Below are 27,973 nucleotides of genomic sequence, written 5' to 3'. Positions count from 1 at the left end.
TATGGATATCAATGAAAGGCAGGTGAATGAAACTGAGGTACAGATCAGCTTTGATCTAACTGACTGGTGGATTGACCTCCTTCTGTCTCTAACTTCTATGCAATAGTTAAGGAATAATTTCAACAGTGATACCTATTGTAGCTGTATTACATTATGAATATACATATACATGTGTATATAGAATAGTCCAGCATAGGAGGTCTTTTATCCCATTATGATTGTGCCACATCTTGACAGAACAATTAGCTCCACTTTTGCTGCTTTGTAAAGTTTTATTTCCAAGTAATAATTCAACGTCTTTTGTTACCATTGAATTTGCTGTCATCACTCTTCTAGGCTTGCATTCCAGATCACTGCATTAACAAATACCCGATCAACCTTCTGTTTTGTTTTGCCACTTACAATATCTCAAATCTGTGTACTCTGGTTAGTGACCCTCCTGCTAGTGGAAACCCTATCTAAAACCCCTCATCATTTTGTGCACCTCTATTCAATCTCCCCTACTACCTCTGCTGTACAGGAGAACAATGTAAAAAGTCTGACAACACCAGGTTTTAGTCCAACCTATTTATTTGATAATATACTCACTAGCTTTCGGGGTTACCCCCTTCGTCAGGTGAATGGAGAGTTCTGGCCTCAGACAGAGCATATAAAGCACAGACAGTTTAGAGATTACTGATTAAAATGCGAATCCTTACACCTAACCTGCTGTTCAAGACCTGAAGTGGCTGACTTCAGGTCACTTCAGGTCTTGAACAGCAGGTTAGGTGTAAGGATTCGCATTTTAATCAGTAATCTCTAAACTGTCTGTGCTTTATATGCTCTGTCTGAGGCCAGAACTCTCCATTCACCTGACGAAGGGGGTAACCCCGAAAGCTAGTGAGTATATTATCAAATAAATAGGTTGGACTAAAACCTGGTGTTGTCAGACTTTTTACTGTGTTTACGCCAGTCCAACGCCGGCATACCCACATCAGGAGAACAATCCCAGCTTCTATTGCTTCTCCTCTTAACCAAAGAGGTTATTCCTGGTGCCATTCTAATAACTCTCTCCTCCCGCTCTTGTGGGCCCAGAACTGGACATAATACTCCAGCTGAGGCCCAACCACTAATTTGTAAGCATTTAGCATAATGCCCTTGTTCTATCAATAAAGCCAAGGATCCTGCCTCTTTATTAAAAACAATCTTTCAACTCCACTTTCAAAGACTTTACATAATATATACAGGTATTTACCATCCCCCTGTTGCTTTTTTCCTGACCTCCTTTAAAATTGTTCTCCTTTATTTTACAGTGCCTCCTTTGAAGATTTGGATAGAGGGGAGGGTACAGGGAGGAGGAGAGGGTGCAGAGGGAGAGGAGACAGGAGGAGAGAGAGATTAAGAGACGAAAAATGTGTCTTTGTTGAAAAGAATGCATGTTTTGAATGATAAAAGCTTCAGTGGAGATATTCTATTCCTGTTGATGTTTAAAACAATCATCAGACAGAAAGTAAAAGTTAGACCTTTAAAGTTGGTGACTTTATTGGTGATATCAAAACCCTAAACTGCTTGCATGATTTGAAGTATTCATTTGATATTAGCCCAAAAGCCTTGTTTCCGTCAAGTGGAAAGTTAAAGAATGGATTTCTCCAGTAGATTCTGATGATTTATTTTTGGGCCCTGTCAGCAGAGTCGTGTTTGGGGAACAAGCCAGGCCCCAGCGGAGGAAAGTGCCAAACTAGTACACCACCTGCTGGGCAAGCGTAGCAATGAAATGCAAAACTTCCAGACAGTAAAGCAATCTGGTAAATGAATGAACGTCCTACAGCATTAAGTAGAGAACGCTGCCTCCAACATTGCACAAATTCTCAGCGTGTGGGTGTTGTTGACACATCATTCATTGCCCACGTCGGTTGCTCTGAGAAGGTGGGGGTGAGAGTTTTGTCTTGAATTGCTGTAGGCAATTTGATATGATACTGAGCCATTCAAATAGCAGCTAAAAGCAACATTGATGTGTGACTGTGTCACTTAAAGCTGAGCTGGATAAAGACAACTAAAGGACATGAAATGAACAGGATGGTTTTTTTAACAATCTGACACTCCTGTTTTAGCAATAACGATAATGTAAAAGCAAAATACTGCAGATACTGGAAATCTGAAATAAAAACAGAAAATGCTGGAAAATCTCAGCAGCACTGGTAGCATCTATGGAGAAAGAAACAGAGTTAATGTTTTGAGTCTGGAAGACTCTTCTCCAGATTTTTAGCAATTTTTAAAATTTTTTCATGAATATTGGCATCATTGGCAAGGCCAGAATTTGACACCCACCCCAAATTGCCCTTGTGAAGGTGTTGATGAGCCTCCTTCTTGAACCACTGTAGTTCACCAGGTGCAGGTACATCTACAGTGCTGTTAGGGGGTTCTAGGATTTTGGTCCAGTAACAGTAAAGAAACAGTGATATAATTTCAAGTCAGGATGATGTGAAAATGCTGGCATTGGACTAGGATGGGCACAGTAAGAAGTCTCACAACACCAGGTTAAAGTCCAGCAAGTTTATTTGATATCACGAGCTTTCAGAGCACTGTTCCTTTATCAGGTGATGACTTCATCAGAAGATGAAGGAGCAGACTCACCTCATGAAGGAGCAACGCTCCGAAAGTCAGGATGGTGTGTGGCTTGAAGGGGAACTTGAAGATGGTGTTCCCATGCATCTGCTGCCCTCATCCTTCAACATGGTAGAGGCCACAGGTTTGGAAGGTACTATTGAAGGAGTCTTAGTGAGTTGTTGCAGTTCATCCAGTCGATAGTATACACTGCTGCCATGGTGTTTCAGTAGTGGAGGCAGCAAATGTCCAAGTTGGTAGTTGAGGCACCGATCAAGGGGACTGCTTTGTCCTAGATGGTGTCAAGTTTCTTGGATTTATTGGAGCTGTAGTCATTCAGTAGAGACTGTTCCATCACACATCCGACTTATGCCTTGTAGGTGCTGGACTAACTTTGGGGAGTCAGGCGGTGAGTTACATCTCAGAATTACAGTCTGTGACCTGTGTATATGCCTGGACCAGTTCAGCTTCTGCTCAGTGGTAAGTCCCCTCCCTGATGTTGATAATGGGGCTATTCAGTGACAGTAATGCTGTTGAACCTTGTTGGAAATGGGCATTGCCTGACATTTGTGTAGCCTGAATGTTTGAAGGATAACTGTTGGATAAATCCTTGCTTTCATAATGCTTTATGTGCTGAACCCCTGACTTGCCTTGAACCAGTCTTTAAAGCTTTGGTTGAGATCTACAATCTGTGATGAGGCTCCATTTGATCAACAATAGTTACCACATTGCTGCCTGTGTAAATGGAGGCCAACTGCCTCACAGTTTTTTGAAAATGAATACAAAAGCCAAAAAGTAATGACATACAAAACATGTAAATTGTATGTTACATTTCAATGGGTTGAAGACATGACACCAAAACAGCAACAGAGAAAGGCAAGTTCCAACCATTTCCTCAACATGCATTACAGCCTCAAAACAGTTTGATTTGTTATTCTGTAACATTCCAACATTCTTATCTTGCTTCCAGGCACTGTTGTGACGCCACGGGAGAGCTGGTTCACACAATATAATCCAATGGCTTGGTTCCAAATCCAGTTTTACTGCTGTACTTCTCTGACCCACAGAACCACAGCCTCCACCACAGATAGGACAAGGAGGGAAATCTCAAATCCACCCCAGACTGCAATACAAATTAAACCCTATGTTGTTGGCACCGATCTGATCCATATTGGCCATTCAGCAAACTGAGCCAATTGGCACCCCCAAGGAGTCCAGGTGACAACATACACTTTTATAGTGGTGGCACAGTGGTTAGCACTGCTATCTCACAGCACCAGGGACCCAGGTTCAATTCCGACTTCGGGTCACTGTCTGTGCGGCATTTGCACGTTCTGTTTCTGCATGGGTTTCCTCCCACAATCCAGAAATGTGCAGGTTAGGTTAATTAGCTATGCTAAATTGACCCTTAGTTTCAGGGAATTAGCAGGGTAAATACATGGGGTCACGGGAATAGAACCTGGGTGTGATCGTGGTCAGCACAGATTTGATTGGCTGAATGGGCTTCTGGGATGGCACAGTGGCAAGCACTGCTACATCACAGTGCCAGGGACCAAGTTCAATTTCAGCCTCGGGTCACCGTGTGTGTGTGGAGTTTGCATGTTCTCCCCATGTCTGTGTGGGCTTCCTCTGGTGCTCCGGTTTTCTCCCACACTCCAAAGATGTGCAGGTTAGATGGATTGGCCATGTTAAATTTACCGTAGTGTTAGGATTAGCAGGGTAAATATGTGGGGTTACGGAAATAGGGCCTGGGTTGGTGCAGACTAGATGGGCTGAATGGCCTCTTTCTGCACTGTAGGGATTCTATATGCATATTGTAGGATTATGAATAGTGATGCTAGAGGCTCCAATTTTCTGTCCCTCACATGGCTGACCAGGAAACTCTCCCATTCTTAACACCTGGTCATAACCAGACTTTCCTTGGACATCAATTCCTAGGGTGTGACTTGAACCCAGAGCTCCTGGCTTAGAGGTAGGGACGCTACCCACTACACCACAAGACCACCCCCGATGCAACTGCACTGTGGAATTTGGACAATGGGGGTGAAGAACATCAGTGCCAGGAATCTATGGACTGATTTTCTCATTCACTAGAAGTGGTGCAGATCACAAACCTGTAGGCAAATCAAACACGGCAACTGCAATGTAACAACTTGTATTTGTATAGCAGTTGAATATAATAAAATGCCCAAACCATTTTACAAATGTACAATAAAGTCACATATGGATATACCAGGACAGTGACCAAAATCATGGTCAAAGTAGATTTTGAGGCCTAAAGAGGATCTTAGTCTTTGAAGTGTGGGAGGAATCTGGAGCACTAGAGGAAACCCATGCAGATATGGGGACAAAGGAGGAAAGCATGATAGAAGTGAGGAGACCTGTAGCAAGGCATTTCAGTGCTTATGGCCTAGGTAGCTAAAGGCCCAGAAACCAATGGTGGAACGACTAAAATTTGGGATGTATAAGAAACCAGAATTAGAGGAGCCCAGAAATCACAATGGTTACAGCACTAAGAAAATCTTAAATAGGGGGGAATCAGGTCATGAATAGGTTTGAAAACAAGGTTGAGAATTTTAAAATCAAGGTATTGCTGGACTGGGAGCCAATGTAGGCCAGTGAGCAAAGGAGAGTTAGGAGATAGGAAAGACACAGGCAATGGAGTTTTGGAAGGTAAAATATAGGATACTTGTCAGGAAGGCATTGGAATCGTCAAGTCTAGAGGTAATGACAGTATGGATGATAGTTTATGCAGCAGATGAGCTGCAGCAGAAATACTTAAGAATATAGCAGTGAATATAGCATATTACTGAGCTTTAACCTTTGTAAAGTTATTGATAAAAGACTAACACAAAAAACAGGGTAGGAGTATGTTTGTTAAGTAAATAAACACGTGTAAGGTGTATGTATCTGGATTATGTGCCAGTTGGTTTCTACCAGAATGTGTGTGGATGACTAAAACTGGGTCACTTGTAGCAACACTTGTACCTTGTCAGCAATTTTTATTGGATGTCTGCCTCCAATACCCGCAGACCCTATGGTGACAAAAAAGGTGCAAACTGAAGATGCTGCTGCACATTGCTCTCTTTCCTGTCCTGACCTTAACTTGAATAGACCACCCTCCCAAAGACACAACAATAACCTGGAGACAGTAGTCACTGCCTGTGCTAGAATGAACTGTCAAAACCATATTCTTCTCAAAGTGTGAACCACAGCGTGTCCTATAGATAGTCTGCACACTGGCCCAAAATGTAAGTTACTGATGCACAGCCAGCAGCCAGATGAGTGAACAGGCCAGAATCCTCACCCACGCCGCTCTGGTAATGTCCCATAACCAGACTGGCTCCTGCTTGCTCAGCGCCAGTCATCTCACTTACTTTTCCTAATGTCATCTTCTTTCATTCAGTATCCTTGTTTTCTTGATTAGGATGCTCTGGAGCACTTTGACTGGTTTCCAACATGAACTGCAAGTAATTGTTGAAAATTTTCCACACTCTGCCAGGACTCACTAAACAGCAATAAGGAGCAAGGATCTGCCCTGATCCAGAGATTAGGTTAGCACCAGAGTTCCACTGACCTGTTTTGACAGGAAAGGAAGTGCAAGGGGAAAACTTAAAAAGAAAATCAGGGAAGCTAAAAGAGTGCATGAAAACCTTTGCTGAGTAGAATAAAAGAAAACCCAAAGGGTTGTTTCTTTCAAATATATCAAGTGCAAAAGAATAATTAGGAAATGATTAGGGCCAATTATAGACCATATAGGTAATGCGTGTGTGGACCCAGAAGATATGGGTATAATCCTCAATGAATACTCTGCGTTAGTCTTTACAATGAAAAAATACATCACAAGTGTAGACATCAAGGTGGAGGACTATGAATTATTAGAGAAAATTAACAGAGAGAGAGAGAGAGAGACAGATGAGGTACTAGCAAGTTTAGCAGCCTTAAAAATGAAAAAAATCTGCAAGCTCAGATGAGATGTATCCCAGGCTGCTGAGGAAGGCAAGATGATATCAGGGGGACTGGCAGTAATTTTCAAAGTTTCACCAAATACAGTTGAGGTGCCAAAGGACTGGAGGATTGCCAACATTGTTCCATTATTAAAAAAGGGGAGTAGGGATAGACCAGGAAATGGTAGACCGGTCAATCCTACCTTGGTGGTGAGGAAGTTACTAGAAAGAATTCCAAGCAACAGAATATATCTGCACTTGGATAGATACTTGAACATGGACTTAAGGGAAAGTCATGTTTGACAATTTTAATCAAATTTTTTGAGGAGGTAACCAGGAGTGTTAATGAGAATAATTCATTTGATGTGGTCTATATGGAGTTTAGTGAGGCTTTTGATAAGGCAGACTGGGCAAGAGAGTAAGGGCCCATGGGATTTAAGGCAAAGTGATGCACTGGACCCAAAATTAGCCAAGAGTCAGGAAGCAGAGGGAGAGAGTAGTTTCTGCGACTGGGTGTTCCCAGTGGGATTCTGCAGGGTGTGGTGCTGGGCCCTTACTGGTGTACATGAACGATTTGGACTTAAATCTATGGGGTACAATCAAGAAATTCACTGATGGTGCAAAGATTGGTAGGGTGGTAAGCAATGAGGACAATAGCTGGGGGATAATGAAGGACTGGTCAGGTGGACAGAGCAGTGGCAAATGGAATTCAACCCAGAAAAGTTTGAGGTAATGAAGGCTAACAAGGCAAAGGATTATATGATGAATGGTAAGACCTTGGAAAATACTGAAGATCAGAGGGACCTTGGTGTGCATAACCACAGATCCCAGAACGTGGAGAGCAGGTAGATCATGTGGTTAAGAAGGTATGTGAGATAATTGCCTTTATTAGCCTAGCATAGAATATAAGAGCAGGAAGATTATGCTGGAAGTGTATAAAATATAGAGCACAACTGGCATACTGTGTGCAGTTCTGGTCACCACAGTATAGAAAGAATCTGATTGCACTGGAGACAGTGTGGAGGAGATTCACCAGGATGCTGCCTGAGTTACACATGTGTGGGAGAAAAGATGTATATATATGTGTGTGTTTTTTTGAAAAGTTAGGGTATTGGATGGGTTTTGTGTATGCATGAAAGGATAGATGTGTATTTATCTGTAAGGGGAGTTGGACATATGTGTGAAAGGGTTGGGAATTGAATGGAGCAGTATGTGTGAAAGCTTGGGGTTTTGTTTGTTTTGAAAGGATGGGGTTGGGAGATGGTGTGTTTGGGGAAGACGATGGGATAGTGTGTGAAAAGATTGGGTTGATTGTGAGAAAGGTTTGCAGCACAGTGACAGCATGTTCAGCACTGCTGCTTCACAGCTCCAGAGACCCAGGATCAATTCTGGGTGACTGTGTGTGGAGTTTGTGTATTCTCCCCACGTTTGCATGGGTCTCCTCCCGGTGCTCCGGTTTCCTTCCATTGTTCAAAGATGTGCAAGTTATTGCCCCTCAGGCTGGATAGATTAGCTATGATAAATGGACGGAGTGACAGGGATAGGGTGGGGGAGAGGGCCTGAGAGTCCACGCAGACATGAAAGGCTGAGTGGTCCCTTCTGCACTGTTGGGATTCTATGATTCCATGAAAGGATGGGGAATTGGATAGGGTTGTGTGTCTGTGTGAAAAAGAATGGTAAAGTATGTGTGTGTGCGTGTGCATTGGAAAGATATGGAGTTGGATAGTGTTGTCTGACTACGCGAGATAGAATGGAGCACTGTGTACATTAGAAATAAAGGTGCAGCAGGCGCGTGAGCGAGAAAGGACGGGGCGGTGTGCGAGAAAGGACGGGTTAATAATGGGCCAAATGACCCCTTTCTGTGCTGAAAATTCTAAAAGGAATCACTGATATAAACCCCCCATTGATAAAGGATCTATGTACAAGTTTACTTACTCCTGTAACCTGCAGAGAGGTGTTTACATGATGCAAGAGAAGGTATAAAAAGTTATACAAAAATTAAAGAATGGCCACTTATTAAAAATTTATTTATACATATTTATCTTAAAAACAAAAAAAAACTGCAATATCTGTTAATGTGTACGGAGAGAGTGGAAAAATAAGGCAGTCATCCATGGAATGATTTCAGTTCACAAAAAACAACTAAAGCAATAGGAAATGGTTCAGAACAATGAATATTCACAAGTCAGCACAGTCATACCAATGACATTTCATTCTGCACACTTTTTAAACTACCATGGATCAATGAAAACTATTTCCAATTGTTGGCTCTCCCACACTCAGCATTATCAGAGCCCCTTCTATCCTTAACAATTATTATTTGACTCCTGCCCCCACTGACTGGTGCAGCTTCATCCCATGAGCGTTACCCTTCCTGGCTCATCAACAGATGCTACCCTCTCCTCCCCCACCACTGAGTGTCACCTCCTCAACCCACCACTGAGTTTCACGTGCTCCACCATTCTCCACCAGTGCCTCCTCCCATCCTTGATCTACCAGAGTATAAACCCATCTTCACTACCCCTGACCACATCTTCCCGCATGCACCCCCATCCTCACCAGCCTTACCCTTCTCTCACCCCTGGTGTAATTTGCTTAAACACAGTAAAAAGTCTGACAACACCAGGTTTTAGTCCAACCTATTTATTTGATAATATTCTCACAAGCTTTCGAGGGGTTACCCTCTTCGTCAGGTGAATGGAGAGTTCTGGCCTCAGACAGAGCATATAAAGCACAGACAGTTTAGAGATTACTGATTAAAATCAGTAATTTAATCAGTAATTTTAATAAAAAAGATTTAATCAGTAATCTCTAAACTGTCTGTGCTTTATATGCTCTGTCTGAGGCCAGAACTCTCCATTCACCTGACGAAGAGGGTAACCCCTCGAAAGCTTGTGAGAATATTATCAAATAAATAGGTTGGACTAAAACCTGGTGTTGTCAGACTTTTTACTGTGTTTACGCCAGTCCAACGCCGGCATACCCACATCGTAATTTGCTTAACCATTGAAGATACAAGCTACTTCTTTTTATTTCATTTTTCCATGTACATTAACACAAAGAACTTTTAAACAAAAGCATCTCTCCCCAAATACAGGAGCCTGTCAAAATCCGATCAATTTAACACAGACACCAAACTAGCAGGCACCAAACTCACAGGCTAACCAACTTTTTAAGACTGCAGCTGAATGTGAAGACTGTACACTTATGAATAAAATTCAGTAAAATCATATTTCACACACTGTGTAACAAACCCAGTGTTAATTCCCTTGGCTTGATTAATGCCATGGATTATCTATAACGCACCCGAGTTCTTAGTTAATTTAGTAAGTAGCTGGATTCCATCCTCTGTACGAGACACTGTTTGGTTACCTTTACATTTGGTAATTTGGCTCTCATTTGGCTGGAACAAGAGATTTCTGGTTTTGTAGTGATGCAAAGACCAAAACTCAGTTATGATTTCAAAATAACTACACTGTAAGAATTCTTCCTGACTTCCTATTTGCAATCTGGCCAAATTTAATTGAATTTACATTTTCAGTTCCATTTCATTTGGAATTTCACAGGTAAAAGTGAAGGAGGGGAATCCCTGACACAGGCAGCAATCCTGCTCTGCCGTTCTGGGACCACTGGCAGATCCTTATTATCCACACTCCTCCTTGCTCCACTGCTGGTTAATGCTGGTGACCCACCGAAAGGACCAATGGAATCAAGCAGCCCAGTATGAGGGTGCAAACCTCGAGTCGACTAAGTCCCTTCCCACCGGACTCTGCCTTGTGACTGTGACCAGTGCCTCCCACCTCTGGGAGCACGTGCACCGTGGCTACATATAGGAAAGTTCCTGCTGAAAACAGCATGGCGATTCCAGTGGCATTCACTTCTGAAAGTGCTTCTTTACTGCTCTACAATCAAAGAGGAAAAAAAAAAGCACATTAATCATTTGGCAAATATTTGCCAGGATTGCATTAAACAGTTTGATATTTTTCAATTCTCAAAACCATATCAGGCATTCAGGCCAGTCAAGGTGAGATGTGGTTTTCAAATTAGTTGATCAGATTCAACCCATACTGGGGGATGGGATAAGATAGAAAATCATTCACTCATGTGAATGGGAACGGACAGTCTAAATCCAGTTTGAGAACAGAAAACTGCTTAACCTAACTAAATTAGCAACATCACTCGGAAGTGGGAAATCAAACTCATTCTTGCTGACATTGTAGAAACACAAATGTATGTATTTATATAGCAAAAATCAGAATGCCCCAAAGCATTGAATTGTCTTGAACTTTTGTGATAAAGGAAAATATAGGAACCAATTTGCACACAGCAAGGTCCCACAAAAAGCAATGAGATAATAACTAGATATACTGTTTTGATGATCAGTGTTTGTTACAGCTGGTTGTACAATGAATACCTTAGCAATTTCTATCAGATCAACAAAAGCACTGCACCAAATCCAGATTCAAACCATTATCCAGGTTATTCAAACCCTGCTCATATATTCCATCATTTGAAATTGTGCTATGTGATATGAGCAATGATTAAAATTCCTTCCTCTGCTACTTGAGCAAGGACTAGCCGAGATATTTTAAAATAGCAAAAGGGGAGAATTTCCTACAAATACATAGGCAATTTAACAAAAAAGGTGAACATAAAAAAACTAAGTGCTGAAAACACTCAGTAGGCCTGGAAGCATGTGGATAGAGAAACAAAATTATTGCTTCGAGTCCAATATAAGAACATAAGAAATAGGAGCAGGAGTAGGCCAACTAGCCCTTCGAGCCTGCCCCGCCATTCAATAAGATCATGGCTGATCTGTCGTGGCTCAGTTCCACATTCCCGCCCTCTCCCCATAACCCTTAATCCCCTCTCTTATCAAAAACCCATCAACCCGCGTCTTAAAAATATTTAGCGAGGTAGCCTCCACCACTTCAATGGGCAGAGAATTCCAGAGATTCACCACCCTTTGAGTGAAGAAGTTCCTCCTCAACTCCGTGCTAAACTGCCCCCCCCTTTATCTTGAGGCTGTGCCCCCTAGTCCTACTATCCTTTCTTCAGATTTGACAGGTAGTTAGAGACAAACTATTTCCTCTGGTGGGACCTCTGAGGAAGGGAGCATAACCATAAAATTTGAGAGGAGCTGTTCACAGGAGATCAGGAAGCACTTCACACAGAGGATAACACAAATCTCAGAACTCCTTCCACTAAAATGTTGTCAAGACTAGGAGTCAACTAAAACTTTCAAAATTGATATTGTTAGGCAAAGATGTTAAGGGTTATAGAACCAACGCAGGTTAACTGAGTTAACATACAAATCAACCAGGTCAGGTTTGAAGGGTTGAGTAGCCTCCTCCTGTTCCTATGGTGGTTGGGGGAAAGAAGTGAGATGTCCACTGGCAGGGAAGTGCTGCATACAGAAGACAGGGGGGTTGGGGCCAGACAGGATTAACCTTTTCTTCTTGGTTGAGAGTCTATGACAAGGAGACATAGGGGGCATAGATTTAAGGCAAGGGACAGGAGTTTTAAAGGGGACGTGAGGAAAAGCCTTTTTACCGTAGAGGGTGTGGCAGTCTAGAATCCTCTGCCTGAAAGAGTGAGAGAGGCAGAGAGACAGTTAATTAAGTATTTACATGCGCACTTGTGAAGCCAAGGCTATGGACTAAGTGTTGGAAAACAGGATTAGAACAGTTAGGTGGTCTGTCTTTGGATGGCACAGACATGATTGACCAAAGGGACTTTTTTTTGTGCTGTATACCTCAATGACTCAGAAGAAAAGTTTAACTGAGGACCTATTTACATGATCAAGTGGACATTAAAGTTCCAACAGTTTATTTTTAAACTTTAGTTTTTAAACTTTAACTTTTCTAAACTGGGCAGCACAGTGGTTAGCACTGCTACTTCACAGCTCCAGGGACCCAGATTCGATTCCTGGTTTAGATCATTGTCTGTGTGGAGTTTACACATTCTCCTCGTGTCTGCATGGGTTTCCTCCAGGTGCTCTGGTTTCCTCCCAAAGTCCAAAGATGTGCGGGTTAGGTTGATTGGCCATACTAAAATTGACCCTTCATGTCCTGAGATGCATAAGTTAGAGAGATTAGCGGATAAATATATAGAAATATGGCGGTCAGGCCTGGGTGGGATTGTGGTCAGTGCAGACTCGATGGGCCAAATGGCCTCTTTCTGCACTGCAGGGTTTCTATGACTCTATGATGATAATTATTAGTGTCACAAGTAGGCTTACATTAACACTGCAATTAAGTTACTGTAAAAATCCCCTAATTGCCACACTCCAGCACCTGTGCAGGTAGACTGAGGGAGAATTTATCATGGCCAATGCACCAAACCAGCATTTTCCGGACTGTACGAGGAAACCAGAGCAGCCAGAGGAAACCCACGCAGACATGGGAAGAACGTACAAACTCTGCACAGAAAGTGATCTAAGCCATGAATTGAACCCAGGTCTTTGGCACTGTGAAGTAGCAGTGCTAACCACTGTGCTACCCTGCTATCTGTATAATTATTAACAACGTAAGAAGTCTCGCAACACCAGGTTCAAGTCCAACAGGTTTATTTGGTAGTAAATGCCACAAGCTTTCGGGGCTCTGCCCCTTCGTCAGCTGAGTGGAGAGTTCTGATCGCAAACAAGAGTTCTGATCATATAAAGGCATGATGTGGGTATGCCGGCGTTGGACTGGCGTAAACACAGTAAAAAGTCTGACAACACCAGGTTTTAGTCCAACCGATTTATTTGATAATAGACTCACAAGCTTTCGAAGTTTCCCTCTTCGTCAGGTGAATGGAGAGTTCTGGCCTCAGACTGTGCTTTATATGCTCTGTCTGAGGCCAGAACTCTCCATTCACCTGACGAAGAGGGAAACCTCGAAAGCTTGTGAGTCTATTATCAAATAAATTGGTTGGACTAAAGCCTGGTGTTGTCAGGCTTTTTAATATAAAGGCACACAGAGTTTACAGAATACTGATTAGAATGCAAGTCTTTACAGCTAGTCAGCTAATCAAATCTTAAAGATACAGATGATGTGACTGGAGATAGCATTAAGCATAGGTTAAAGAGATGTGTATCGTCTCCTGACAGGACAGTAAGTGAGATGTAGCAAGCCCAGGCAAGTCATGGTCGTTACAGATAGTGTGACATGAACCCAAGATCTCAGTTGAGGCCGTCCTCATGTGTGCGGAACTTGGCTATCAGTTTCTGCTCAGTGACTCTGCGCTGTCATGTGTCGTGAAGGCTGCCTTGGAGAGTGTTTACCCAAAGATCAGAGGCCAAATGCCTGTGACCGCTGTAGTGTTCACCAACAGGAAGGGAACAGTCTTGCCTGGTGATTGTTGAGCGGTGTTCATTCATCCGTTGTCGTAGGACATCCTTTCCTCAGGTAGACAACATTGGCCAAGTTGCAAGAGTATGTGCCGTACACCTGGTGGATGGTGTTCTCACATGAGATGATGGCATCCATGTCGATGATCTGGCATGTCTTGCAGAGGTTGCTGTGGCAGGGTTGTGTGGTGTCATGGTCACTGTTCTCCTGAAGGCTGGGTAGTTTCCTGCGGACAATGGTCTGTTTGAGGTTGTGCGGTTGTTTGAAGGCAAGAAGTGGGGGTGTGAGGATGGCCTTGGCAAGATGTTCGTCTTCATCAATGACATGTTGAAGACTCCAGAGAAGATGTCGTAGCTTCTCCACTCTAAAGTAGTACTGGATGATGAAATGTGCTCTGAACACCGTGTCCTGTATTTGTCTTCTGAGGAGGTCAGTGCGGTTTTTCACTGTGACGCGTCAGAACTGTCGATCGATGAGTTCAGCACCATATCCTGTTCTTATGAGGGCATCTTTCAGCATCTGGAGGTATCTATTGCGATCCTTCTCATCCAAGCAGATTCTGTGTCTACGGAGGGCTCGTCCGTAGGAGATGGCTTCTTTAACATGTTTAGGGTGAAAGCTGAAGAAGTGGAGCATCATGAGATTATCTGTGGGCTTGCAGTACAGTGAGCACTGAGATAACTGTCCTTAATGGAGATGCGTGTGTCCAAGAATGCAACTGATTCCAGAGAATAGTCCATGGTGAGTCTGGTGGCGAGATGGAGCTTGTTGATGTCATCATATAGTTGTTTCAGTGATTGTTCACCATGAGTCCAAAGGAAGAAAATGTCATCAATGTAACTAGCGTGTAGCATCGGTTGAAGATCCTGTGCGGTGAAGAAGTCGGCATATTGAGGTGCAAATTTGGTCCCCATGGCTGCTCCGTGTGTCTGGATGAAGAACTGGTTGTTGAAGGTGAAGACATTGTGGTCCAGGATGAAGCGGATGAGTTGTAAAATTGCATGTGGAAACTGGCAGTTGTCGGCGTTGAGTATTGAGGCAGCTGCAGCAATGCCATCGTCGTGGGGGATGCTGGTATAGAGTGCCAAGACATCCATTGTGACAAGGAGTGTTCCTGGTTCAACTGCTCCATACGTGCTGAGTTTCTGTAGAAAGTCCGTAGTGTCGCGACAAAAGCTGGGGGTTCTTTGTACAATGGTTTTCAGGATCCCCTCAGCATAGCTGAAGGGGTTCTTGCATAGGGTCCCATTGTCCGATACGATGGGACGGCCGGGTGTGTTTGCCTTGTGTACATTTGGGAGGCAGTAGAGATCTTCAACATGGAGAGTACGTGGGATGTGAGCACAGAGGGTGCTCTGAAGGTCCGGATCAAAGGTCTTGATCAGAGTGTTGAGTTGACGGGTGTGTTCTTTGGTAGGATCTGTGGGTAACTGTCTGTAATGTTCCTCGTTGTTCAGTTGTCGGTACGCTTCTTTGCAGTAATCTGTTCTGTTCAGTATGACGATGGCCCCTCCATTGTCTGCTGGTTTGATGACAATGTTGTGGTTGGTCTTGAGCGTGGATGGCGTTGTGTTGTGCTTGGGTGATGTTTGGAGCTGTCTTGTGAGTGCGGGTGATGAATCTGGTGTTGACACACCTCCTGAAGGTGGCCTTCACGACATATGACAGCACAGAGTTGCTGAGCAGAAACTGATAGTCAAGTTCCGCACACATGAGGACGGCCTCAACCAGGACCTTGGGTTCATGTCGCACTATCTGTAACCCCCATGACTTGCCTGGGCTTGTGAAATCTACTTACTGTCCTGTCTGTTACTTACTTTCTATTACTTATGTGGAGAAAAACTGCAGCAGGCGACGGTGCAGAGGGACCTCGGGGTCCTTGTGCATGAGTCGCAAAAACCCAGCTTGCAGGTGCAGCAGGTGGTCAGGAAGGCTAATGGGATGCTGGCCTTCATAGCGAGGGGGATTGAATATAAAAGTAGGGAGGTCTTGCTGCGGCTGTATAGGGCATTGGTGAGGCCGCAGCTAGAGTACTGTGTGCAGTTTTGGGCGCCGTACTTACGCAAGGATATTTTGGCCTTGGAGGGAGTGCAGAGGAGGTTTACTAGGATGATGCCGGAGTTGAAGGGGTTGAGCTACGAGGAGAGGCTGAATAAACTAGGCTTGTACTCGTTAGAGTTTAGAAGAATGAGGGGAGATCTCATTGAGACGTATAACATGATGAATGGGATGGATAGGATAGAGGTGGAGAGACTCTTCCCACTCAGAAAGGACAGTAGGACGAGGGGGCACAGCCTCAAGATAAAGGGGAGGCGGTTTAGAACAGAGTTGAGGAAGAACTTCTTCACTCAAAGGGTGGTGAATCTCTGGAATTCTCTGCCCGTTGAAGCGGTAGAGGCTACCTCGCTAAATATTTTTAAGATGCGGGTTGATGGGTTTTTGATAAGAGAGGGGATTAAGGGTTATGGGGAGAGGGCGGGAATGTGGAACTGAGCCACGAAGATCAGCCATGATCTTATTGAATGGCGGGGCAGGCGCGAAGGGCCAGATGGCCTACTCCTGCTCCTATTTCTTATGTTCTTACATCTGGAGACAATACACATCTCTTTAACCTATGCTTAATGCTACCTCCAGTCACATTGTCTGCATCTTTAAGGATCTGATTAGCTGACTAGCTGTAAAGACTTGCATTCTAATCAGTATTCTGTAAACTGTGTGTGCCTTTATATGATCAGAACTCTGATGGTGATCGGAACTCTCCACTCACCTGATGAAGGGGCAGAGCCCCGAAAGCTTGTGGCATTTACTACCAAATAAACCTGTTGGACTTTAACCTGGTGCTGTGAGACTTTTTACTGTGTTTACCCCAGTCCAACGCCAGCATCTCCACATCATAATTCTTAACAAAGCAGGGGAATCCTCCCAGTGTTCTGGTCAAGTCCTCCATTAATTATCACTATCAACAGATTAATCACTGGTCATTTTCTGGCAGCTGGGGAAATTGGGTGCCAAATTTGGCTGTGCTACAATAGTCTGTAATCCAGAAAGGGACCCATCAGGTGTAAAGTGATTTGCATTTTCTGAGATGCGGCAGAAGGAGCTTGCTCTGGTTTCCCTGCTGGAAAGTGCAAGTGTGGCTATTAAGCGATGGCAGGAATGAATTTATGTGCTTGACTTGGGTTATTCATGAGTGAGGTATCATAACTCTCCCTGAAACAGTATTTCAGCAAGGGTTGTGAAGGATCATATTGAAATACAGAAAATAGGGGAATTATTTCAAGCTATTGCCAAGCTTAGTGCTACTAGGCGCCACCAAAGCTCCAGCATTTATGAAAGTATTATTATACTGATTCAGCACTCTTTTGCACCATCAACTCAACAGTCCCTCAAAGTCAGTGCTCCCTCATTAGATCAGGAAGATTTACCATTCCAAAAAATAAAAACATAGTGCGTCATCATTTCTCTTGAAATGGCTTGATTTTGAATCACACACCTGATGCATGATTTATGAGCACATATCTTTGAAGGTGGTAGGACACTTTGTGAGCAGTTAGCAATGCACATGGGATCTTGGACTTAATAAATAAGCATTGAGTACAAAATCAGGGAAGTTATGCTGAGCCTGTCTAAAGCTCTGGTGAGGCAACAACTAGAGTAACGCATCCATTCTTGTCATCACGCTTTAGGAAGAAGCGAGGGCAAAAGAGAGGGCATAGAGTGATTTACCAGGATGATTCCAGTGATTAGGGATTTTAGATACCAGGTTAGGTTGGAGAAGCTGGGGTTGTTGTCTTGAAGCATAGGAGATTGTGCAGAGATTTGATGGAAGTTTATGACAAGGTTACATCAGGCAGATAAATAAATACTGCTCCCATTAATAAACAGTACAAGGACACAGGGGACACTGAATTGCAGTTCTAAGCAAGATTTGCAGGGAGCAGCTGAGGAAGAACAGTTTTGTACAGCTGAATGGTAATCAGCTGAAACTCACTGGCTAGGAAGGTTGTGAAAGTGGAGACAATCAATGATTTCAAGAGAAACTTGAATAAGCACTTGAAGAGTATAAACTTGCATGGCTATGGAATAAAGCAGGGAATGGATTGCTTCACAGAGACCTGGCATGGACTCAATGGATCAAATGGCTGCTTTCTATGCCATTATGGCTCTTATGGAACCACTCCCTTCCCTCAATCATACAACCTGCTCTGATTGTTTTATAGAATGGTGCAACAAGAATGATGCAAAAATAATTGTTTTAATCAATGAACGCCTGAAAGTGTGCCAAAAGCCATATATACATAAATACTGAGTTGGCTCACATGGCAGCATTCTTGCCTCTACATCAGAAGTCATGGGTTCAAATGTTCCAGCACCAGACTAAAACCTGACAGCTGGACCAACAGCCTCAATGCAGTAAGGAGGAAGGCACCCCAAGATCAGTTGTGAAATATAGGCTAGTCTGTTCTGGATATAAAAGACCCCATTGATACCAAAAAGCAGATCAATTGACGACAATCATCATTGCCTGCAACAGGTTCTTAACGTAGTGGCCATGACATTGTAATTTTAAGAAATGAAGTGAAGCACTGCAGTAAGGTGCTGGATGAACAAAAGTATTAACTGTACCTTACTCAGACCCAGGTAAGTGACCATGGATAGTAGTGGTGCTGCCAAAGCAAACACCAATAGGTGTTTTCTGATTCGATTCCTTTCAAGCCCTGCATGCATGAGGAACGAAACCAGACCAAAAGCAGCTGGAGCCTAAAAATGGGGAGAGGAATACATATATTGAAGTGAATTATTAGGCAAGCAAACATTTGGTGGTTATTTATATCACAAAATTCAATAATCTCAGGATACTTCAACATTCTTCAAAGCCAATGAAGTAAACTGTGATTGTGCACAGTTCTGTATGTATCTGACTACATATTGGCCAGTCTAGGTAAGGATGGCAGATTTCCTTCCCCAAAATGGGAATGGGGCTCATGTATCAGTCTAGGCCTCTGCTATGTCCAGAAATATGCCACTACATTATTGTCAAGGTTAGGTCACTCATTTACCTGTCAACTACAAAACTGTACCCATTTCTAAAGGGAGAAAACGTCCAATTAAATCCAACCACTGAAAATTATCTTAAACCCTAAAATGTAGGACGCCTTAAAGAAAAATGAGGAAATTCAAGATTTGGATACTTACTTTGTGTAACATAATAGCTACAAATACAATCAACTGTACACTTGTTTGTGATGTGGAAGCTGCTGCACCCAATGCAATGCCATCCGCTGCAAGGGAAAAGAATAGATTACAGAAATAAAATGTACTGCTTTATAGCCAATAATTCCATACAATAATAAAACTGAAACTGAAAATGGTCATTATTACTATTGCGTGCTCAATAAAAAATAGACAGTGCAATTATAATGCTAAACTAGGTTTTGGTAGATCACAATCTTGATTAAGAGACTGCTATGTGGTCAACTGGGTACAGTATAGGGAAATGCATAGAATAGCTCAGAACTGTGACAGGCAGGAAGGGGAAAACAATCACTTAAAATACTGCCAGCAGGAATCATTTGTGGTTGGTTGTCCTTCCCACAATCCCAATTCACAGGTAAAGGCAAACATGACCTGTGGCAAAGCAGCGTGAATTTTCTTGTTTTAAAAATTACATACGATAGTGCTGGATCTGATTCAGTTAGTTGACCGAACTGAAATTGCATATCACAGTGCTCACATTGAAACACAAACTGGAATAGCCAGAAAAAAAAAGACAGCAGAAATGAACAAAGCAGAAAGAGAGAACAGCTCAGATGATATAACTTTCAGGAGGTGTGGGGGATGCAAACAGCATTTTAAAAACTCAAGATGCAGGGTATTTACTGGAGGCAGCATATAATCAGAAATGGAGGTAGCACTGATGAATCGTAGTTTCAGTCTGAAGAAATTATTCTGACAACATACAAAATATTTATTATAACAATCGTCACTTGACACTTATGGTGCTGATTTTCAATCAATCCATGAAAACACTTCAATTTGAATTCTGGTAGTGATTTTTCAAAATTAAAAACTAACAACATTAACAAAATTCCCAGCAGTTCACCAACACATTTAAAAATATTTGTAGGGCTATGAAAAAGTACAGTGGAATAAGGCTCATTGGAAAACTCTGTCCAAGAGCTAGCACAGGAAGGATGGGCTGAATAGCTAGCTTTGATGCTGTACAATTCCATTATTCATTTAACTAAGGCATAAAGACTGCTGGGCTCAGTCCCTGTTGTGAACCAATTGGTGCCAAGGGAGGCGAATAGGCTTCCAAAAGAGAAACAAAATCGCCTTACTCCCCCACCCAGCAAAAGCACCTACACAACAAAATCTTTTTTCAGGCACTTCCACTATGTTAGACCTAACCTGCTGCAAGAAAACTCTTCAAAGTCATAATGTTGTGTGTCCGAGATTGAATTACACAAAAAAAAAAGCAGGTTCTGCTGCTGGTTAATATATGAAATAATCAAAATCTCTGCAGCATCAAGAGATAGTGGCATAGCAATGGTGGGGGTACTCCACGCAAAAGATTGTATGATTACAACAACTTTGAAAAACCTTTGTATTTTCGCACTACACTTTGATCATGTAACTGATACATGGGGGAAGAGACTGCAAATGGTTTGGAATATTCTGGTTCATCATTTACTTGAATGGGTGGCATATCAGCAGTCTGAACAATGAATCGTGCCACTGGAAGAGCACCAGCAGTTCCGGCATTGTATCATCAGCAACTTATATTAAAACCCTGCTGATCTTTTACACTCAGTGGGAGGATCACTGAAGTCATGAAATTAAAGCTTACACACAACATAATGAATGTAGTATTACCTGCTGCATGAACCACCAATCCAAGTGTGGTGGTGATCTTGGTATTTGCTGTTCTTGCAGCTTCAGGGTCTGAAAGATACATTAGAAACAAAATAAATCCCCCAGAGAACCATAAAGTGCAATATCAATCATTTTGGTATAATATCTTTATAAACGAGTCACTCCTTTGATCTTTTGTTCCTGCACTTGTTTGGATATCTGTGGCCAAGCCTCTTGTCGCTGACCACCAGTGGATACAATAGGGCACGAATGATTCTAGTTCCAATCACTTCAATGTATGCTGCTGTTCTTGTTACACCATTAGTGTCTACCCTCTTGATCAAGTCTAAATTAGTAACCAAACTGAGTAATGGATTTAGTTGCGGAAGGACGGGAGGAGGCTTGGGTGAATCATGAGCGCCAGCATGGACTGTGGGCCAAATGGCCAGTTTTTGCATTGTATATCCAAGGCGATCCTGTATAATTATCCGAGAGCTAGCAACCACACACAGAGAGCATTTGCTAATTCCCAAAAAAATTATATAAACATATTAAACCAAAAGTTGTTTTACAACATTTTCAATAAATTTTCTCATTGTAGCACAGTTCTTAATTTTTGTGTAAAGGTACTATCATAAATTCAGGTGATTTGGGAAAAAGTCAGTTCTGATTTCTGGATTTTTCTAACTATCAGGGAATTAAAAGGTTATGGTTTGCAAGGTTAGGGAATACAAACAGGGTTTGTATTCTTTGAGATTAGAAGATTATGGGGTGACTTAAACAAGATGTTTAAAACGATTTGATAGGGTAGCTACAGAAAAATTATTGCTTCTTGTGGTTGAATACAAACCAATCTTAAAATTAGAGCCAAGCCATTCAAGATTGAAATCAGGAAACAAGTTTTTCACACAAAGAGTAAACCAAAGGCAAAAAAAAGGGAATTAATGTCCTATATTCCTGTTCCCATATAGAAAAAAAAACCTGTTTGGAATCAGATGGGGCTGCAATTATTTTTGACATACATCAATGATCTGGACTTGTACGTATTTTAAAGTTTGTACACAAAACTCAAATGATACAAGGATTGTATCAAACTTCAAGAGAACATAGATGGATTGCTGAAATGAGATGAAATCTAACTCAGCAGTTTAAAGTGCTTTATATTGGCAGGAAGAATTTGCAGGACAATAAACAAGATTATACAATTTTAAAGGACTTGGAGGAATGGAGACCTTGGGGTGTAGGTACACAAATTTTAAGATGGCAGAACAAATGAAGATGATTATTAAAAAGACAAACAGGGTCCTTGCCTTTGTAAATAGAGGCAGATTTCAAAGAGAAGAAAGTCAGGAGGTTTACAGCATGGAAACAGGCCCTTTGGCCCAACGTGTCCATGCCACCCTTTTTTTTCTAAAAATTCCTAAGATAATCCCAATTGCCTGCATTTGTCCCCTTTTCCCTCTATATTCATCATACCCATGTAACTATCTAAATGCTTTTTAAAAGATAAAATTGTACCCGCCTCTACTACTACCACCTTGGGCAGCTTGTTCTAGACACTCACAACCCTGTGTGTGAAGATATTGCCCCTCTGGGCACTTTTGTATCTCTCCCCTCTCACCTTAAACCTACGCCTTCTAGTCCCAGACTCCCCTACCTTTGAGAAAAGATATTGACTATCTAGCTGATCTATGCCCCTCATTATTTTATAGACCTCTATAAGATCACCCTTCAGCCTCCTACGCTCTAGAGAAAAAAGTCACAGTCTATCCAACCTCTTCTCATAACCCAATCCATCAAGTCACGGTAGCATTCTAGTAAATCTTTTCTGCACTCTTTCTAGCTTAATAATATCATTTCTAAAATAGGGTGACCAGAATTGCACACAGTATTCCAAGTGTGGCCTTACCAATGTCTTGTACAACTTCAACAAAACATTCCAACTCCTGTATTCAATGTTCTGACCGATGAAACCAAGCATGCCAAATGCTCGTCATTAAACAATGACCAGATCTGGTGGAATAGTGTGTCCAATTCTGGGCACCACAATTTTGGAAGCTCTGAGAAAGGACGAAGAGAAGATTTACTACAATAATACCAAGGATGAATGAGTTCAACTACATGGATGACCTAGAGTTGTTCTCCTTCGAATAGAGAAGGTTATGAGGCAATTTGATAGAGATGTTCAGAATCATTAAAGATTTTGAAACAGTAAATAAAGTGAAACAACTTCTGATAGTAGATAGTTTGATAGCCAGAAGTCACAGATTTAATTAGCAAAAGCAGGAGGTAAGTTGAGGAGAAACTCTGTTTACAGGGAGTTGCCATTATCTGGAATCCACTGGTCTTAAGGCTGATGGAAACAGATTTAGTGCTAACTTTCAAAAGGGAATTGAACATAAGAACATAAAAAATAGGAGGAGTAGGCCATCTAGCCCTTCGAGCCTGCCCCGCCATTCAACAAGATCATGGCTGGTCTGAAGTGGATCAGTTCCACTTTCCTGCTTTCTCCCCATAACCCTTAATTCCCTTGTCTATCAGAAAACTATCTACCCATGACTTAAATATTTTCAGCAAGGTAGCCTCCACCAATTCAATGGGCAGAGAATTCTAGAGACTCACCACCCTTCGAGTGAAGAAGTTCCTCCTCAACTCTGATCTAAACTGCTCCCCCCCCGCCCTTATTTTGAGGCTGTGCCCTCTAGTTCTGAATTGAGTGAATATTTAAAAGGGGAAAATAAAAATTGCATAGCTTTGGTGAAAAAGGAGGATAGTATAACTAATTGGTTGGCCAAGAGCAGATGCACAATTGGCTTTATATGCTATGTGATTTGATGATATTTTTATTCTCTTCACACCATTCTCAACCCACAGCACAAGAACTGAACACCCCTCATTTAAAATACAAACAATAGCTTGTTACCCTAACAACAAAATACTCGTTTCCAAGGGCTATGATAAAATTGACAGCAATGGAGAACTCAGATTGGAGAAGAGGAAAAGAAGGGAGTCTGCATTAAAGTGAGTGTGTTTATCTGATGCATTACTTACATTCTACCAGTCTAATTACTACACAAAATGAACTGAATTTTAGCCTTGGTCTCGACAGCCAATATAAATGAATGATCAGGTGCAGGAACAATAAGGTCTCAGATAAAGAGTAGTCACATTTGATGGTTTGCCATCCACACGCTCCTAAAGTTTCAGCAGCAACTTTGTATCCCCTAACATAAGCTGGCAGCGGCTTGCTTCTCTTCTCTGCCTCAATTTACAAAGTAAGTAGTCTCACAACACCAGGTTAAAGTCCAACAGGTTTATTTGGTAGCAAAAGCCACTAGCTTTTGAAGCGCTGCTTCATCATCAGGTGTGCAGGATTTCAGTTCACAAACAGGGCATATAAAGACACAAACTCAATTTACAAAATAATGTATAGAAGTTTTCATGCTGTCAACATTATGACTCTAACCATCAACAGTTCAGAAGCATTAATACCGATGCAATACAGCCCAGTTAAACTAAAGATATTTCACATTTGCACGCCACGGTAGATGACAGTGGTTTCAGCTCACCCAGTCTTAGCATTATTTAAAACTAGTCATTGAGATTTTAAGTGTGTCTTACCATCAGTGGAGTGCATGTGAGAACTGCCTATTTGGTCGACCAAGAGCATAAAAACAAATCCCAGTACCAATGAGACACCAATGTAAGCATGTAAAGCAATGTGCTTGTGATCATGTTCAGTCTCTACAGATTGACCTGTCTTTAATGGATCCTCCACCTTTTCTGCTTCATCTCCCTGGGGGTGTTTATCTGAAGAAAAGGAAAAAAGACAATTAAATCTGATTATACCTTTTTAATGGTTATAGTGAGGGCAAGGAGGTGGTGGTGGTGGGCGGGGGGAGGAGAGAGTGGAGGTGATTATGGAGGAGGAAAGTGAACAGAAGCTTTTCTTTATTACGTGAACTGGAATGTTCAAACCCTGCATGGATTCAGGGACTCCACAGGTCACTCTTCATTCAAGCACACTTAAAACTCCAAGTGTCTTCAACAGCATCAATTGATGAACCAGGATTGCAATTGTATTTAATCACGGCAAATCCTGAGTGCTGCATAGGCAAAAGAAAGCTAAAATTTTCTGTTGCTGTCCTAGTAGTATAGGCATTTGACCTGACCCCAATGTCGTCCATTCCTCTGATGGAAGAATTCCAAACTACTACACAAAATTTTCTCCAGTTCTTAGCAGCCTCATTATGATTATCCTTCTTCATCATAACCATGTTATGATTTGGAATGTAGTCTGAAAGGAAGCATTCAATTATAATATTCAAAAGGGAATGGATAACCACTTAAAACATTAAAAATTTACAAGGTTAAGAAGAGTAGGAGAGTTTAACTACTTGAATAGTTGTTACAAAGAGCTAACAAAGGCAAAATGGGTTAAATGGTGTCATGTTGCATTTCAAAATTGTATAATTTTCACTAAAAATATTAAACAATGGAAAAACATAGGTCCTTTTCCAGATGCTACAGAAACTAGTTTAGTCAACTACACTTTGATCCATTTATATTTCTTTCCTAAAGCACAGTACGTGTACCTACACCAGATGAAGGACTGCAGCAGTTTAAGGCACCTCATTACCACCAATTTCTCAAGATCAATTAGGGTTGGTAGCAAATGTTGGCCTTGCCAGTGATACTCACATTCCATGAGGGATTAAACAAAAACACGACTGCTGTAACAGGCAGTGCAACATGAAAAAATACCTGCAGGCAATTCAATGTCAATAGAAAGTTTTAACCTATATCCTGTTTTATCAAGAATGATTGTTCTTCATGCCTTACCTGGCTGCACTCACTTAAAGATTTGTAATTTTGATAGGTAAACTAAAACTATATAAAATGTGTGAAGTCTCCCATGTTTCAGCTTTTAAATAAGCTCCATTGTTCCATATCAGAACACAAAGTTAGCTAGGTGGAGGGTTGGGTCTATTAAAGAGCAAAATGGAAATCTTCAGGTAGGGGCAGAGGTATGGCTGAAGTATTAAATGTGTACTTTATATTGTGTCATCTTCATAAAACATTCACAATGATACAAAGGTTAAGTTAAAAAGGAGAAGGAAGTTATAGTCTGGAAAGTAACAGATAGGAGATGTCTTAAATGGATCAAAATTATTGTAAGTTTGCAGATCACCTGGTTTGGACGGAATACATCCAAGGTTACTGAAAAAATAATGTAGAAGCAGTAGAGGCATCGGTTATGTTCTTTTAATCTGCACTGGATACAGGAGTACTGCCGCAGGATTGAAGGGTTACTAAATGTCATACCAATATTCAAGAATGGGGAGAGGGATAAACCACAAAACTACAGGCCAGTCAGCCTAACATCATGGCAGGATATTACTTAGAAAAGTATGGGTTAATCAAAGAGTGTCAGCATAGATATATGATGAACAACAATGCAATTAGATTTGATGAGATAACAGAAGATTAATCGAGTTAATCCTTCTGCACTGTAGAATTCTATAATTCTAGATCACCTACTAAACTTCAGTGCTCTAAGGAAAACAGACTTCCCCAACAAAAACAAAGTGCTGAAAAATCTCAGCATCTTGCTATCACACATGCTGAGATTTTCCAGCATTTTCTGTTTGTTTCAGATTCCAGCATCTGCAGTAATTTTGATTGGAGACCAGACATTTTGTTTAAAGTGGATAAAGTTTGAGATCCCAGCTATTTGCTAAGAGAATAAAGCCACAAAATTCTAGTTTCATTAACTTTACTGTGCACAGTCAGAAAGTAAAACAATTTATCTATCTTAACTCAATCAATACGAGGTACACACAAATTAACAGGGAAACTGTGGTTAAGTACACAACACTGGACAATAAGTGGCAGATATGACCAAGATAGATTATATGGATTTCTCAGCAACCCACCCAGCTGTCAGTAAATCTGTTTACTCAGATTTCAATTCATTTCAACCAATCTCACTGAAACTCTCACCACCCTCACAAGAGATTCTAAACATTTTAAAGATCAGGTCTCTGAATTCCCTCAAAAGTTGTTCTGACTGGAACTGCCTCAACAACTGTTCACCTTTCAAGGTTTTGACCTAGTTTTCCTGAGACTGTTGCCCTGAATTCCCAAATCTGCACTCCAGCACTGACTCACAGGCACAAAGCCAGATCTTCAGCCATACTGAGCAGAGTCCCATTTCTGCAAAGGGATATCTCTGCCCCAACAAGTGCAGCACAACCACCAACTTTCCACTGTCTTTTTATTCTCCATGGTTTCTCCCAAATTCCCACTAGTTGGAGCCTGCCAATCATAACACTTTTACTGCTTGGAGTCTCTCTTTGCCCAGTCTGTTTGGAACCTCTCCCTATCCCAGGACTCCTCAGCCCCATGATCGGGATTTTGTACCAATCCCAGGACATTGTTAGTATTGGAATTCTGTTACAATTGCAAGCTTTACATACAAGCATATGAATTAGGCTCAGGTGCCACTCAGCATTTCAAGGTTACTCAGCCATTCAATGAGACTATGGTTGATCTGTTTGTAACTTCAATCCCACGTTCCTGCCTACTCCCAATAACCTTTTATTCCCTTCTTAATTAAGGATCTTCGGGAAAAATGTAAAAGGCCTCAGAAAAGGTACAAGACAGTACCAGGATGTGATTGCGGGGGGGGAGGTGGGCCTTCAGTGTTATGAAGAGATGTTGGGAAAATTAGGCAAAAACAAATTACTGCAGATGCTGGAATCTGAAACAACAGAAAATGCTGGAAAATCTCAGGTGTGACAACAAGATGTGAGATTTTTCAGCATTTTCAGTTTTTGTTGGGAAGGTCTGTTTTCCTCACAGCACTGAAGTTTAATAGGCGATCTAAAATTATAGAATTCTACGGTGCAGAAGGAGGCCATTCAGCCCATCGAGTCTGCACTGACCACAATCCCACCCAGGCCCTATCCGCATAACCCCATGCACTTACCCTAGCTAGATCCCTTGACACTAATGGACAATCCACCTAACCCACACATCTTTTGACAGTGGGAGGAAACCTGAGCACCTGGAGGAAACCCACACAGACACAGGGAGAATGTGCAAACTCCACAGAAACAGGAACCCAAGCCAGGAACAGAAGCCAGGTCCCTGGCGTTATGAGGCAGCAGTGCTAACCACTGTGCCAGTGTCGCCCCACGAATTATGATTAAGAAATCAGTTAGAGTCGAACTGGAATCTTCTGATCCATAG

At 41.9% G+C, this 27,973-nt stretch overlaps 1 protein-coding gene across 1 annotated transcript in view; it reads right to left on the bottom strand.

The window, feature by feature from the left end:
* Positions 1 to 9,881: 9,881 nt before the first annotated feature.
* Positions 9,882 to 27,973, bottom strand: part of slc39a9 (solute carrier family 39 member 9) — a 50,674-nt gene continuing 32,582 nt past the window's right edge. Inside the window, exons 3-7 of the mRNA XM_080202950.1 lie at positions 24,341 to 24,529; positions 20,741 to 20,809; positions 19,061 to 19,146; positions 18,491 to 18,625; positions 9,882 to 10,432 (exon numbers count right to left, since the gene is read on the bottom strand). Coding sequence (XP_080059076.1) covers positions 10,205 to 10,432; positions 18,491 to 18,625; positions 19,061 to 19,146; positions 20,741 to 20,809; positions 24,341 to 24,529 — 707 coding nt within the window. The 3' untranslated portion in view covers positions 9,882 to 10,204. The remainder of the gene's footprint in view (positions 10,433 to 18,490; positions 18,626 to 19,060; positions 19,147 to 20,740; positions 20,810 to 24,340; positions 24,530 to 27,973) is intronic.

The sequence above is a fragment of the Carcharhinus amblyrhynchos genome, chromosome 14 (genome assembly GCF_965287045.1).
Source record: "Carcharhinus amblyrhynchos chromosome 14, sCarAmb.v2.hapA, whole genome shotgun sequence".
Lineage (NCBI taxonomy): Eukaryota > Metazoa > Chordata > Chondrichthyes > Carcharhiniformes > Carcharhinidae > Carcharhinus > Carcharhinus amblyrhynchos.
The sequence above is the reverse complement of the archived record's forward strand: the minus strand, read 5'-3'. Positions and strand labels throughout refer to the sequence as shown.